General features: G+C 39.4%; 1 protein-coding gene across 2 annotated transcripts in view; it reads left to right on the forward strand.

The window, feature by feature from the left end:
• The window catches only part of gpsm1b (G protein signaling modulator 1b), a 49,560-nt gene that overhangs the window by 3,805 nt on the left and 30,087 nt on the right, over window positions 1–15,668 (forward strand). Inside the window, exons 1-4 of one of the 2 annotated variants that reach the window (XM_079872151.1) lie at window positions 4,441–4,964; window positions 9,286–9,507; window positions 9,592–9,727; window positions 13,069–13,211. In XM_079872151.1, the coding sequence (XP_079728277.1) occupies window positions 4,816–4,964; window positions 9,286–9,507; window positions 9,592–9,727; window positions 13,069–13,211 (650 nt within the window). In that variant the 5' untranslated portion in view covers window positions 4,441–4,815. Of the gene's footprint in view, window positions 1–4,440; window positions 4,965–9,285; window positions 9,508–9,591; window positions 9,728–13,068; window positions 13,212–15,668 lie in introns of those variants that run through there. The other variant, XM_079872152.1, reaches the window with a different exon arrangement.

Here is a 15,668-nt window from a genome sequence, read left to right on the forward strand (position 1 = left end):
TTTATTTTTTCATTATTTGTTACCACAACATTTTATCTTTTGTCAAATCAATTCAGATAATTAATGTGGTTCAGATTACATAATATTATCCTTTATCTCCTTTATTGCATTAACTACATTTTTTAATTTCAATCAACTCAACATTTTAAGGCAACCAGGTAACTTACTTTTTTAAGTTAAACCAACAATATTTTTTTACAGTGTGTGAAAGTAACTAAATTAAATATAATTAAATGTTAAGTGTCAATTAAATGTTTCAGTAGTTCAATAGTAAGTTGATTTTACCTGATAATAACAGGTAAGTCATGCAAGAGCATTAGAATTTACTTAAAATGTGATTTTACCAAGTAAATCCTACAAGTTATATTTTTCAGTGTGTTTTTATCTGACGTTTGCTCTTACCGCCTCCAGGAAGGGTTCGTGTGTTTTCAGTCATGATAGAGCGCTTGTCCTCCTGACCCACAGGCCTACTTCTAGCGTGGCTTTAATATCTCTATCTCCTGTTTTAAACTGTTTCTTCACGCCGACGGAAATGTTTGAGGCGCAAAGCAGTATTTCTAATATCGGAGAGCTCAACCTTCATTGTGCAGTAATTATGTCTGAGTTCAGGATGGTTCAGTCGAGGACAGGAATGATGGCTGTGGCTTTCTGTTTCCGAGAGAAAGAAATGCATTAGTGTTTCGAGTTGAGCTGATTTATGTGTTATAGTTCATTTGATATCTAACTTGACTGACATAAAGGCTGTCAATACTCTTACATTATGTTCTTTCTCCATCCGTGTAATAAATGCATGTTCTTAAATGAGAGGTTTTCTGGCGTATTTCAGTGGCGGTATGACCTATTTTATGACACTTTAAAATAAGTCAGAGCTATAGAAATGTACAACCTAACACTTTTTTTACTTTCTCAGTTTGTAAACCTACGTAGGGTTCAGAGTATTTATTTTTTCCCACATGTCTAGTACAATTATGTGATTTTGTTGCATTAATACAGTGTATAGTTTTTCTTTGATTGACCCTAAAAAAAGAGTGGACGTGAACTGTGACAACATGCCCCATACATTATAACATGACCATATGACAGATGTACATGTTATCTGATCTACACAAAAAAATATATAAGACAAACTAAGATTTTTTCTCAATAAAATACAATTAACTTTTTTTAAATATGAAATAATGGCATTTTTTAATAATTAAAAATATTGTAATTTTTGAGTTTGACAACAAACACCACAAAACACAGCATAGTTCAAAACACAATAATAATTCAACATTAACTCTCAGTCTTTATTCACCTTTTTCTCATGGTTTCTCAATAGGATTCATAAAAGTATAGAATAGAATATCATAGTTCTAATAGCGGCTCATTGTAACGCAGTGTGACAACATGCCCCGCCCGCATTAAAGGACCATCTCAACTGTTCAATAACAGATAGAAGACTAAGTTTCATCATGCTGACGTGTGTGGAAAGATTTAATCCATGTGTGTTAGTTTACTCCCCGCTCACCCCTACTCATATTTACAAATATAAAGATGCATATTCATAAAGATACATAAACACATTCATAGCATGCCAATACTGATGGTCATCCTCGTCACTTTCAGCTGATGAAGGATCAATCCTGCCGCAGTTTTCTACTGTTTTTGGGGGTGTTCATCACATCTCTCAACACACGGCCTCAGATTGTTTTCAGTCAATGCATGAATTGTAAAAAACAGATGAACATTATCTGTGCCTAAATTCTGATTGGATGATGGAGGCAGATATTTGTCCGTGTCTAAATCCGGCTCCGTGTGCATTGGTCCTTTTTGACCAGAAATACCCCATAAATTTACTGTGAACAGTTTAAAATCCTTCCAATTTTTTGCACTAAATGTGACGCAAACTTGGATACTAGAAGTGTAAATCAGAATTTCTCTTTCTTTTCTTTAGTCCCTTTTTTCCAGCCTGACATGGCTTTGGTTAGGTGTTTTGCTTGGCCAGTGCTCTGGAGTTCTGGATCGTGGCTTTGACTGGTTTTAACTCTTTTGCGGCTGACTGGAGCAGGGTTAATAAACAGTGTGCAGAAACCTATAGAGCGACCCGCTGACGAGCATGTGACCCGCTCTGATGATGTCACCGCTGACACATGACCTCGTTACCCTGAGCTCAACAAACACTCTTTTAATGATACACTCGTCCGCCCGCGCCTGTCACGCTGTTGTTCTTTTGTATGCCCTCCTGAGACCCAGAAAAATAAGTTTTATGAATTTAGTATTTTTTTTTGTCCATGTCATCACATTATTTAGACTAGAGCATAAGAATCAAATGGTTAAAAAAAAAAAAAAAAAAAAAAACACTAAGATAAATGATATTTTATTCATATGTTATGCTATAGTGGACACCAGGATCCAGTTGTTTAAAAAAATAAATAAAATGACATGTATAGGCAAAAACAGTGGGTTTTTGTTTTTTCATTCACCAATCAATTTTTTTTTATTTTTTTATTTTTTAGCAAAATTTGTATAAAGATGATTCTCAACTATTTTATGAACGGAATAAATTTATATACCATTTTACTTTATGCAGAATGTGGGTAAAATTGCCATAAATGAGTTTCCCATTCAATAGAATGTATCTGCACACTCTATCTAATTTGCATATTAATGTGTTCTTGGGGCAACAAGTGTAATAATGGGAGTAATAATTGGCAACATTTTAATAATAATATCTAATATTTCATAGGAATATGAAAATGCCTGTCCCAGAATGTCCCAGAATGAACATGATTAAAGTCCAGAAATCAATGCCCTTGTTCTGTCACAGAAAGTCATATTTTGATTTGGAACCCCGTAAAGTTTTCCTGAGATGTTGGTTTATGAAATACAGTTTGAAAAGTAGATAATAATTGCAGTATATTATCATATTTCCATAAGAGTGCTGCATTTGATCGCTAGATTAAAACTAAACATAATCCTGGTTTTCAATGCATTCTGAAAGTTTGCACATTAAACAGTTCTTTCATTAATAGTTGGCAGAATGCATTGCAAACTAATGCTTTTAGACTTGATAGTAAAGAGCAGCTCATATTCGGCTGGTGTGTGTGTGTGTGTGTGTGTTCGGCTAATAACTAATTGCTCCACTTTAATCCTAGTTGTTCGTAATCTCATTAGCTGTGGTTGTGGATTAAGCAGCGAGTAATCCACCAGACCATTAGAAAGAGCAGCTGTGTGTCTGATTAATCAAAGAAATCAACCAGAGCTAATTCATCCCACAATTGTAGAATTCAGCACTTATTTACAGTCACGAAATAGCCTGCTAAATTTCTCAACTCTGCATAAGTATCTGATCCTTTTTTTGCCTGTAAGTGATGAAGACACTCGTTGTGAAGCGTTAAATATTCATGCAGGATCTCGACCTTTCACTTAATTGAGAGACTAGTTGTGACACACTAGACGGATGTCTCACACACACTTGCGCTGCTGAGATCAAACGTGTGCATGTCGGGGGAAACGATGGCCTTTTTGTGACACACTTCCCGCACTGCGTGACCTGCTAAGCCTCTCAGTGCGTGCCACTTTGATCTCCAAAATGATGTTTAAACGTTTCTTACCTTGAAAATATCTTGAATGTAACTCGACACCCTTGCCTCATTTAGTATGCGTGGTTCTATGAATATGCAAATGAGCCCCGCCTCCACTCACTCACTCAGCTCAGAGATCCACTGGTTGACGATCACACGTTGATCTGATTGGTTACAAGGTAGTTTGTGACGTCAGAAACACCAGCGATTTCAAAGCGTGTTTTTGAGACTGTCTTTGGTTCACTGCAGTTTTAATGAGGAAATACTCAGCAATGCTGTCGACTTATGAACTTACACATGGTGTGTCTTAAAGCTTATTAAAAACACCACATAGACATATAAATAGGGCTGTCAAACGATTAATCGCGATTAATCGCATCCAAAATAAAAGTTTGTGTTTACATAATATATGTGTGTGTATGGAGTATAATTATTTTCTATATATAAATACACACACATGCATATATATTTAAGAAAAATGTGTTATTTATATATAAAATATTTATATATAATATAAATTATATATAATATAAATATATATACACAGTATATACATGCAAATATTTCTTAAATATATACATGCATGTGTGTGTATTTATATATAGAAAATAATTATACTCCATACACACACATATATTATGTAAACACAAACTTTTATTTTGGATGCGATTAATCGCGATTAACCGTTTGACAGCCCTACATATAAACTACATTAAAAGCTTGATTTCCACCACAGGGGGACTTTAAATTAGTTGCATTTATTGTAATAAATACATAAGTAATGATATCTCTATGAGTCTGTGCAGTGACTAGAGGTCTGAGTTCATTGGGTCAGCAGGAACAGGATTATCTGGCGTTGTCCTTCAGGAGAATTAGTGCAGTCGTCCGGCCGGCCAGTGTTTCAGTCTCTGTGTTCATGCTGGATGCGTTTCTTTGATCCTAATGGATATGTGGAGTTGAGAAGGAAGGGTCAACCTGCAGTTGTTTAATGCTGAAAACTGGGATTTCCGAGAAGCTTGATGGTGCTTTTGGAGAGTCCGGCGGTCCTGTTCCCCAGTGGATCCAAGTCTGAGATCTATCCGCTTGTTTTGGGTATTAACATGAGATTTCATTTGCAAGATGATGCTCTGGTTACGGCAAAATATTGAAACCCATTGAATGTGACCAGTCCGGTTTTGATCTACGAAACCTCCATCATTGTGACTCTGAGGTGTTTTGTCTGGACGGTGAGATTTGTGAACTGTGGATCATGTCGACCGAAGCGTTTCCTCTGAGCGGGGCTCAGATGGCCATGTGTCGTCTGGTTCATCGGGGTCCCAGACCTCAGGTCACGCTGAGACCTCTGAACCTGGAGCTCGGGGTGTATGTTGAGAAGACACGCGCCAAACCAAAGTGCAGGTACACCTAACTCTCTCAGCAAGGCTCTCTCAAAGTTATGAACAAACCTTACGTTAACAGAACAAATAACAAATAAATGTTCTCAAAACGTTAGAACAAAAACATTTAGGGATGCATGATATACCGGCTGATATATGTTCATTTTTAATGTTATCGATAAGAAAAATTGGCTGATACATTAAAGCTGAGACCCTTCAGATGTGCACTGTTCATCATGATCGTTTTGAGTTGCTTGGAATATGATTGAAAAGGAAAATACAGTTCAGTGCAACATGTGCAGCGCAAGTCTGTCATTTAGGCTAAACGTTATAATAAGAACATCATTATTATTGTGTGCTTGGGACACTGATTTTAGTGCTGAGACTCTTGTTTTTGCATTCAGGCTCTCAAAAATGATGTAAAAATTTGAATTTATATTTATCGGACAATATGGGCCCTATCTTACACCCGGCGCAATGTGTTTTTCGCTAGTTTCAGCCCGACGCAGTTTTCATTTTCACGTCCTGCGCCGCGTTGTTTAAATAGCAAATGCATTTGCGCCCATTTGTGCGCCCATGAGCTGCTGGTCTGAGAACGAGTGTGTGTTCTGGCGCATTGTTGGAGCGTTGCTATTTTGAGGCAACAGAAATAGACTGAAATATTTTTTACTTTTTTTTTTTGTTATTTAATGACTGTGTTAGTAATGTGCGCCTATAGGCGGTTCCACAACGAGCGTACACTCTGCTTATTAAACACACACTCTGCTTATTACACACACAGGGACGCACAGCAGCACACAAACATGCCAAATATTGAAAATAAAAGGATTACAATGTAAAAGATTATTATTGTGTACATAAAGATATGGTGAATCCGGCTTGTCCCGTAGATGATCCGTTTGCGCTCTGGAGACGCGTTCGGTCTTTCCACTATCAAATTCCGTCATGTAAATAGCGAATATCATCATATCGATAAATAGCGCAACTGGCATTTAAAGGGAATGGGAGATGAGACTCTGATTGGTTTAACGCACGTAAATCCCAAAACACACCCATTACTCATTATGAGAATAGAGACAATGCTTTTAGACCATGCGCCGGGAGCGCCGACCATTTTCCCCGTCGTTAAACTAGCAAAAGTGGATTTGGACGCCATAAGTGAACTTGTGCCCTGCGCTTTAGACCATGAGCTTAGGTCATTAAAATAGGGCCCGAAATCTGTTATCTGCTTTCAAATATAAAGATTTATCGGTATCAGCTATATGTTTCATATCGGTGCATCCCTAAAAACATGATTTATACATCGTTCATGGAACATTTAAATGTTTCAGTTGGAACATGTTTAAATGTAACAGTTTAAATGTTCAGAGAACATTCAAAAGTAACGTTTCCATAATGTTTGAAGAATGATGAAATGTTCCCTTAACCACGAAATAAAACTTTTTCAAAACGTTTAATAATGTTTTCATAACTTAATGGGAACATAGAACAGATATTTTTAGCTGAGTTTACAGATGGTTCTTTTTATAATCCATCAGTTCAGACTGAGTTCATCAATCTGCACAAACTCAATATAGGTGTATATTATTTGCTCTGTCAATGATCACTGTGTTGATATCACCTTTAGTGGGGTTTAAAAGTCAATTAATACGGTAATATTAATATACAATGGTAGAGAACAAAAACTGAATTGAGCTGAATAATGACACTAACTCTGAACATTATCACTGTTATTAGACTGATCTGAATCATAAATTGGTCTGAATCACGACACTATCGTCGTCTGTAGATCTGCTTTACAGCTGAAGTTTAATTTGTTGATTATAATAATTGATGAATTTTATTGTACAACATCAGCACTGTCATTTTCCTGTTTAACTTTAAACACTTTGTGAAACAATAGAAATAAAGGTGACTTGACTTATCTATTACTGATAGCTCATATTTAGGGTCTGAGATGTGAAATATTAATGCCACGTTCTTGACTTGGTAAAATGAATGTACTAATCTCAGATGTGAGGGTGCAGGAATCTTTTGAGAGCAAGAAACCACCTAGAAACCACTCATATCGTTTCAGAGAAATGTAAAAATCTTGTGGTTTTTCTTGCTTCAGAGAGGAAAGAAACGTCTCCCAGTTTAAAACAAAGCAGAGGTGGATGTGGGTCCGTCTACTTCTCAGGCCAACATTTTTTCCTGACCGCAGAACTGAATAAATCTCTCTCGGTCTACAGCAGCCAAGCCAAAACCATGAGCGTTTCAGACATTAATGGAAAAGAAGCTCTTGTCAAAGCATGGTTTGATATAATTGCTTTCAGACCAATAATGCTCAGAGAGCGTGATGGAAATATGTTTTGTGTTTAACTGTGATGAGAATGCAAGACTTGTATTGTGTGAGAAATACATAACCGGTCAAACAAAGAGGAAAACAAACAAATATTCTAAAGTTCCACTCATCGATATCCATGAAATAAACACCTTTTAGACCACCAGATGTAAATAAGTCTTAGTTACTCAGTTTCAGTGGTTTTACCACAGACATGATGATGCCACCGCCTAAAGTAATGTATTGCATTTGCCTTGCAATGAGCATTTGTGTTTTATAGTAAGCCGAATAACAGCCTGAACTGCATCCGGAGACAAATAACTAACCAGTGAAATAATCTGACTGAATATCATAACAAACATATTTCATTATACCTTTAGCCCAGCTGAATTCTTCGTGGCACAGTGTCAGATGTGCCAATCAAAATGTGAGTTTCTGAAACAGACTGTCCAAAAATGTTACTATTTCATCATTAAAATCCTTTTTCACATTTATCCTGACTGAGAGGACAGACTATATATGTACACTGCCATTCAAAAGTTTTATTTATTTGATTGAAAAAAAAAACAAAAACAGTAATATTGTGAAATATTATTAAAATGTTAAACAGCCTTTTTCTTTTTGAATATATAGTAAAGTGTAATTTATTCCTGTGATCAAAGCTGAATTTTCAGCATCATTACTCCAGTCTTCAGTGTCACATGATCCTTCAGAAATCACTCTAATATGATGATTTGATGCTCAAGAAACATTTATGATTATTATCAATGTTGAAAACAGTTGTGTACAATTTATTTTTCAGGATTCATTTCTTTGATGAATAGAAATAGAAATTTGATATTTTTTATCAAATAAATACAGCCGTGGTGAGCAGAAGAGAGTTATTTTAAAAACATAAAAAAAATCTTACCGATGCCAAACTTTTTGTATGTGTTATATTACATAATTGTACATATTACAGTTTTTTTTTTCTTTACAATCTCTAGGACACATTTCTCAATACTTTAATTAATTGCTCACTTTTTAAAGACTCTTCACACAGTGATCACGACTGCAGTCTATGTGTGTTAAACTCTGGATCTTTTATCATTACTTTGGCACAAAATGCATTCAAACAACAACATTCTTCAAATGACTTAAATTCTTTCCTTACTCAGACACAAAGACAGCCAAAACTAACTGAACCCGCTGTCCAATGTTCCTCTAACATTTTGAAATGTTGCTACTTGTTTCAGAACGTTCAGAGAACATGTAACACAGAATGTAACACTCAAATGTAACACAGAATGCAACACTCAAATGTAACACATAATGTAACAGAATGTAACACTCAAGTGTAACAGATAATGTAAAACTCAAATGTAACATTCAAATGTAACATAATGTAACACATAATTTAACACTCAAATGTAACAGAATGCAACACTCAAATATAACAGAATGCAACACTCAAATGTAACAGAATGTAACACTCAAATGTAACACAGAACGTAACACTCAAATGTAACACATAATTTAACACTCAAATGTAACACAGAACGTAACACTCAAATGTAACACAATTTAACACTCAAATGTAACACAGAACGTAACACTCAAATGTAACACAATTTAACACTCAAATGTATCAATTTAACACTCAAATGTAACAGAACGTAACACTCAAATGTAACACAGAATGCAACACTCAAATGTAACACATAATGTAACAGAATGTAACACTCAAGTGTAACACAGAATGTAACAGAATGTAACACTCAAGTGTAACACATAATGTAACTCAAATGTAACACTCAAATGTAACATAATGTAACACTCAAATGTAACACATAATTTAACACTCAAACACGTAACACTCAGATGTAACACATAGCGTAACTCTCAAATGTAACACAGAATGAAACACTCAGATGTAACACAGAATGTAACACTCAAATGTAACACAGAATGCAACACTCAAATGTAACAGAATACAACACTCAAATGTAACACAGAACGTGATGTTCCCTGTGTTTTCCAGGATGGAAGCCTCTTGTCTGGAGCTGGCACTGGAAGGGGAGAGACTGTGTAAAGCGGGGGATTTTAAAGGCGGTACAGCGTTCTTCGAAGCTGCTGTTCAGGTGGGAACCGAAGATCTGAAGACCCTCAGTGCCATCTATAGTCAGCTGGGAAACGGATACTTCTACCTGAAGGAGTACGGGAAAGCGCTGGAGTACCATCGGCACGACCTCACACTCGCTCGGTGAGGACCAACAACTGAGAGAGTCAAACTAACCTTTCAGATTCATGCGGCATTGAAAATAAACCGAGTTGCATTTTAATCTAGGACGATCGGGGATCGGATCGGAGAAGCAAAAGCCAGTGGGAATCTGGGAAACACTCTGAAGGTTTTGGGTCGATATGATGAAGCAGCCGTGTGCTGTCAGAGACACCTGGATATTTCTCAAGAACAAGGAGACAAGGTGAGACAACCAACCTCATCACAGCTGACTGGAGATTGAGGAATATTCATCAGACGGTTAATGCATTAGGGCTGTCAAATAAAAATTTGAATTCCGAATATTCGTCGAATAAAAAAAAAAAACCTGCACATTCGAATGCAAAAACAGTGCATGGAATTTTTGGTGTGTCAAGAGGCCGAGACATGATGATGACCTAACTGGGTCTTTGGTGTTTTATGCCCCCAACGTCGCCTTCCAGGCAGCGAGGGGATGGGTAGGTTTAAGGTTGAGGGTAGGGTTAGCTGCCTCTAAGGAGCCATTGGGGGCATAAAACACCATCGAGCACGTAACTGACGCGGATTGTTTTTGTCGTAACACTTTACAATAAGGTTCATTAGTTAACATTAGTTAATGTATTAACTAACAATGAGCAATACATTTGTTAACTAATACAATGTTAACTAATAAACATTATTGTAAATCGTTACCTTTTTGTTAGCTTATCCAGGATAGCGCGGTGAGGTTGGATTGTTAATGTGAACAATGTCGGCAAAAGGCTATACTGATGAAAACCCTCTCAGTTGGAGGCAAAAATGGTGCAATGACACACTTGACCAAACCTGCACATCGGTCAGAGCTGAGTGAGAGTGTGTGTTTCTTCAGCTGGAAACACTGTCAACAGAAAGCGCTCAGATCAAGAGCGTCTGGTGTGTGGGATGAACAATATGTAGATGTAGAGAGTAGAAGTGAGTGTTTCTGAATGTCAGTTTGCTGTTGTGTGTTCATGTAGTTCTTTACGCTTCTGTTGAAGTGTTTTCTCAGGTCACTGATGCACAAACACAGTTTAACACACTATCATAATAACCTAATTTTCCTTGCATGCACATTAAGGAAATTATATTTTATTTAAAAACAGTTGTTTAAAAAGTTAATGCACTTTAAAAAGTGAATGTCATTTCATTTCAATAAAAGATGCATGCGTGATCTGATTTATATTTGCTAACTGCACTCGCTTGCGCCCTCTTGTGGACGTAGGAGACAATACAGCACTTTTTTCCTCTAACATTAAAGGGATATTTCACAGCTGGAAAGATGAATGTGTATTTAAATTGGGTCATTTATGTAGCAGAAATGTGAAATTATTTTAGAAGTTGGAGCCTTCTAGACTGAGAAAAGCCAGAAAATGTATTTTTGGCTCATGTGGATGAAATACAACAACTCCCAGAATGCACTTGCTTCGCTGCCCTACGAGGCCATTCCCAAGCCACTCCTACCGGTTACAGAGGGCAGTATCGGAAGAAATGATACAACTAGGCTATAGTCGACTCGAAACTTTTTTTTTTTTCAAAAGACGCTGTTTTATCGTGAGATCCCCCTATGGGCAGGTTGAAGACATGCGGGATGAGCTCCTCCTATTGGCTGGAGTCTCTCGCCTCTGGACAGAAGAGCCTCTGATGAGCTAAATGACGATTTTTGCGTCATCTGAGTTTTTTTTCCAGACACACAATACAGAAATCTCTCGTCTCAGGGGGACATGAGGAGGGAAGCACGGTCGTTCGAAAATACTACCGGGTTTCTACTGATACAAAGCTTAATGCTAATCGGTGAAGTATCCCTTTAAGCATTGCCTTTAGAATTCGAATTTTGCTAATATTTAAGAAAGAAATTCGAATTTAGTTTTTCAGCCATTTTGACAGCCCTTATGCACATTGATGGATTTGATAAACAAACAACCTGCAGATATATAGAGTTTTAAATTGTAGTTGCTTTCGACCAAAACTGAACTGTGGAGTGATTTTTTAAAACACCTTCAGTAGAACTTCAGCACATCTTTTTATGTAATTTCATTATAACTTATATTGTCTTTGCTTTAAAGTGACCTGCTGAATGTACTGACAAGCACAAACTGAAATATACTTTAATGTAATTTCTATTGAAACTTGCATGTCATGCATTTAAAAACATTTTTAATGATGAAGTTGCAATTTGTTACATTTAAAATATATTAACTTTAAATGTAATATTAAATAACACACTACAGTTAAAATTATAATCAATGTGCTTTAGTATGTTACTCAACACAAACCATGAGTTAAAATATACTTTAAAGCACAACTTTTAATTTGACATGGTTGTGGTTTGCTATTGGCTGATCTCATGTGAGTGACAGGTTGCCCCGCCCTCTTCCATCAGAGAAGAGAAGAGATGCTGCAAGAGGAACTTATTCTCATTCAAGATTATTATAACAACAATGATGTGCACCGATAAATCATTTATGATACACAAGTGCAATATTCCCTTAAAAAACAAGAATTGTCAAATGTGACTTAATGGTGACGAAACAGTCATGAGAATGCACTCTCTTTAAGTACAGTTTTTGTTTAAAATGCACATTTAAATTTGAAGTAAAGTGCAAGTCTCCCTGTAGTCAATAATTGTATCCCTTAAAACTCTTTTTTGATCACCAAAATTACATATTTAAATGTTTTGTCCTGCCTTAAAGGGTAACTAAACCCTAAAACAACTTTTTTTAGTTAATGATCTGTAAGACTGGGGCTTTATTAATGCTGCTCATTGATTCAAGTAATATTTTTGACATTTGGGTTTAAAGTTCCCATATTCTACAATATATGGTGTAAAAACGTCTAAGTGCTGCCCTCTTCAGGTTGAACGGTGGCTACTGCAGTTGAATTTTCCTATTGGAAGTTGTGGTACCCTGTGACGTCAGAGGGTACCAGCTAAACACGCCCTTGCCTACAGAGAGACGCGTCTCAGATGCACGCCCCCCCCCCCTCCGCTTTTCCAGCATTTTTCAAATATTGCCAGTGGGTGGAGTCAGGCTCTGACCAGGGGTTTAGTTACCCTTTAAAATAGCTTGAATGTAACTCGACACCCTTGCCTCATTTAGGATACAAATGAGCCCCGCCTCCACTCACTCACAGCAGCTCAGAGATCCACTGGTTGACGATCACACGTTGATCTGATTGGTTACAAGGTAGTTTGTGACGTCAGAAACACCAGCGATTTCAAAGCGTGTTTTTGAGACTGTCTTTGGCTCACTGCAGTTTTAAGGAGGAAATACTCAGCAATGCTGTCGACTTATGAATTTACACATGGTGTGTCTTAAAGCATATTAAAAACACCACATAGACATATAAACAACATTAAAAGCAGGGTTTTCTAAGACATTTCTGCTTATATAGAACCTTTTTGGCATAAAGTTTTTTTTAAAAATGTCAAGAACCCTAGAGTTCTATATATATTGAACCACAGTGAATGTTTTTTCTGAGGTTTCAGAGTCAGAAAGGTTTGATTCTGGTCTGTTGAAGTGAAAAGCTGCTGTTCTGAATGTGGTGTTGCAGGTCGGTGAGGCCAGGGCTCTGTATAACATCGGGAACGTGTTTCATGCCAAAGGAAAGCAGCGTCTGTGGGGCTGCGCTCAAGATCCCGGAGATCTTCCGTCCGATGTCCGAGACACGCTTCAGCGAGCCACGGCTTTCTACGAGTGAGTCCCACTTTAAACCCTAACTCTAAAAATAATTAATTGGTTTGAGTAGAGCCAACTCAAATTATATAAATTAGTTCCATCAAATTACCTTCTGTCAGGAGGATCATCATCGCCAAATACAACGGTATGGTTCTGTTCTGGGCAAGAACTCCCTGCGCATCCATGCAGCCTAGCATGAATATGAACAGATCCAACAAAAATGTATTGCAAATATCATTAGTGCCAATATTTTAATGTACAACATAATTCGAGAATTTAGTCTGATTCAAAGCGGAATCAGAATGCCAGATCCCGACTGACGAGAGGAGGAGCTGGGGAGGAAGGAGGATAATTCGCTCCTGAGAAACGAGAGGAGCTGGAGAGGGAGGAGGGTAATTAGCTCCTGAGAAACGAGAGGAGCTGGGGAGGGAGGAGGGTAATTCGCTCCTGAGAAAAGAGAGGAGCTGGGGATGGAGGAGGGTAATTCGCTCCTGAGAAACGAGAGGAGCTGGAGAGGGAGGAGGGTAATTAGCTTCTGAGAAACGAGAGGAGCTGGGGAGGGAGGAGGGTAATTCGCTCCTGAGAAACGAGAGGAGCTGGAGAGGGAGGAGGGTAATTAGCTTCTGAGAAACGAGAGGAGCTGGGGATGGAGGAGGGTAATTCGCTCCTGAGAAACGAGAGGAGCTGGAGAGGGAGGAGGGTAATTAGCTTCTGAGAAACGAGAGGAGCTGGGGAGGGAGGAGGGTAATTCGCTCCTGAGAAAAGAGAGGAGCTGGGGATGGAGGAGGGTAATTCGCTCCTGAGAAACGAGAGGAGCTGGGGAGGGAGGAGGGTAATTCGCTCCTGAGAAACGAGAGGAGCTGGGGATGGAGGAGGGTAATGGAGGAGGGTAATTCGCTTCTGAGAAACGAGAGGAGCTGGGGAGGAAGGAGGATAATTCGCTCCTGAGAAACGAGAGGAGCTGGGGATGGAGGAGGGTAATGGAGGAGGGTAATTCGCTTCTGAGAAACGAGAGGAGCTGGGGAGGAAGGAGGATAATTCGCTCCTGAGAAACGAGAGGAGCTGGGGATGGAGGAGGATAATTCGCTCCTGAGAAACGAGAGGAGCTGGGGATGGAGGAGGGTAATTCGCTTCTGAGAAACGAGAGGAGCTGGGGATGGAGGAGGGTAATACACTCCTGAGAAACGAGAGGAGCTGGAGAGGGAGGAGGGTAATTCGCTCCTGAGAAAAGAGAGGAGCTGGGGAGGGAGGAGGGTAATACACTCCTGAGAAACGAGAGGAGCTGGAGAGGGAGGAGGGTAATTCGCTTCTGAGAAACGAGAGGAGCTGGGGAGGAAGGAGGATAATTCGCTCCTGAGAAAAGAGAGGAGCTGGGGATGGAGGAGGGTAATTCGCTCCTGAGAAACGAGAGGAGCTGGGGATGGAGGAGGGTAATTCGCTCCTGAGAAAAGAGAGGAGCTGGGGAGGAAGGAGGATAATTCGCTCCTGAGAAAAGAGAGGAGCTGGGGAGGGAGGAGGGTAATTCGCTCCTGAGAAAAGAGAGGAGCTGGGGATGGAGGAGGGTAATTCGCTCCTGAGAAACGAGAGGAGCTGGGGAGGAAGGAGGATAATTCGCTCCTGAGAAACGAGAGGAGCTGGGGAGGAAGGAGGATAATTCGCTCCTGAGAAACGAGAGGAGCTGGGGAGGAAGGAGGGTAATTCGCTTCTGAGAAACGAGAGGAGCTGGGGAGGAAGGAGGATAATTCGCTCCTGAGAAAAGAGAGGAGCTGGGGAGGGAGGAGGGTAATACACTCCTGAGAAACGAGAGGAGCTGGAGAGGGAGGAGGGTAATTCGCTTCTGAGAAACGAGAGGAGCTGGGGATGGAGGAGGATAATTCGCTCCTGAGAAAAGAGAGGAGCTGGGGAGGGAGGAGGGTAATACACTCCTGAGAAACGAGAGGAGCTGGAGAGGGAGGAGGGTAATTCGCTCCTGAGAAACGAGAGGAGCTGGGGAGGAAGGAGGATAATTCGCTCCTGAGAAACGAGAGGAGCTGGGGATGGAGGAGGATAATTCGCTCCTGAGAAAAGAGAGGAGCTGGGGAGGGAGGAGGGTAATACACTCCTGAGAAACGAGAGGAGCTGGAGAGGGAGGAGGGTAATTCGCTCCTGAGAAACGAGAGGAGCTGGGGAGGAAGGAGGATAATTCGCTCCTGAGAAACGAGAGGAGCTGGGGAGGGAGGAGGGTAATACACTCCTGAGAAACGAGAGGAGCTGGAGAGGAAGGAGGATAATTCGCTCCTGAAAAACGAGAGGAGCTGGGGAGGAAGGAGGATAATTCGCTCCTGAGAAACGAGAGGAGCTGGGGAGGGAGGAGGGTAATTCGCTCCTGAGAAACGAGAGGCGCTGGGGATAGAGGAGGGTAATTCGCTCCTGAGAAACGAGAGGAGCTGGGGAGGAAGGAGGGTAATTCACTCCTGAGAAACGAGACGAGCTGGG

Source organism: Squalius cephalus, assembly GCF_949319135.1.
Source record: "Squalius cephalus genome assembly, chromosome: 5".
In the NCBI taxonomy this organism is placed as follows: Eukaryota; Metazoa; Chordata; class Actinopteri; order Cypriniformes; family Leuciscidae; genus Squalius; species Squalius cephalus.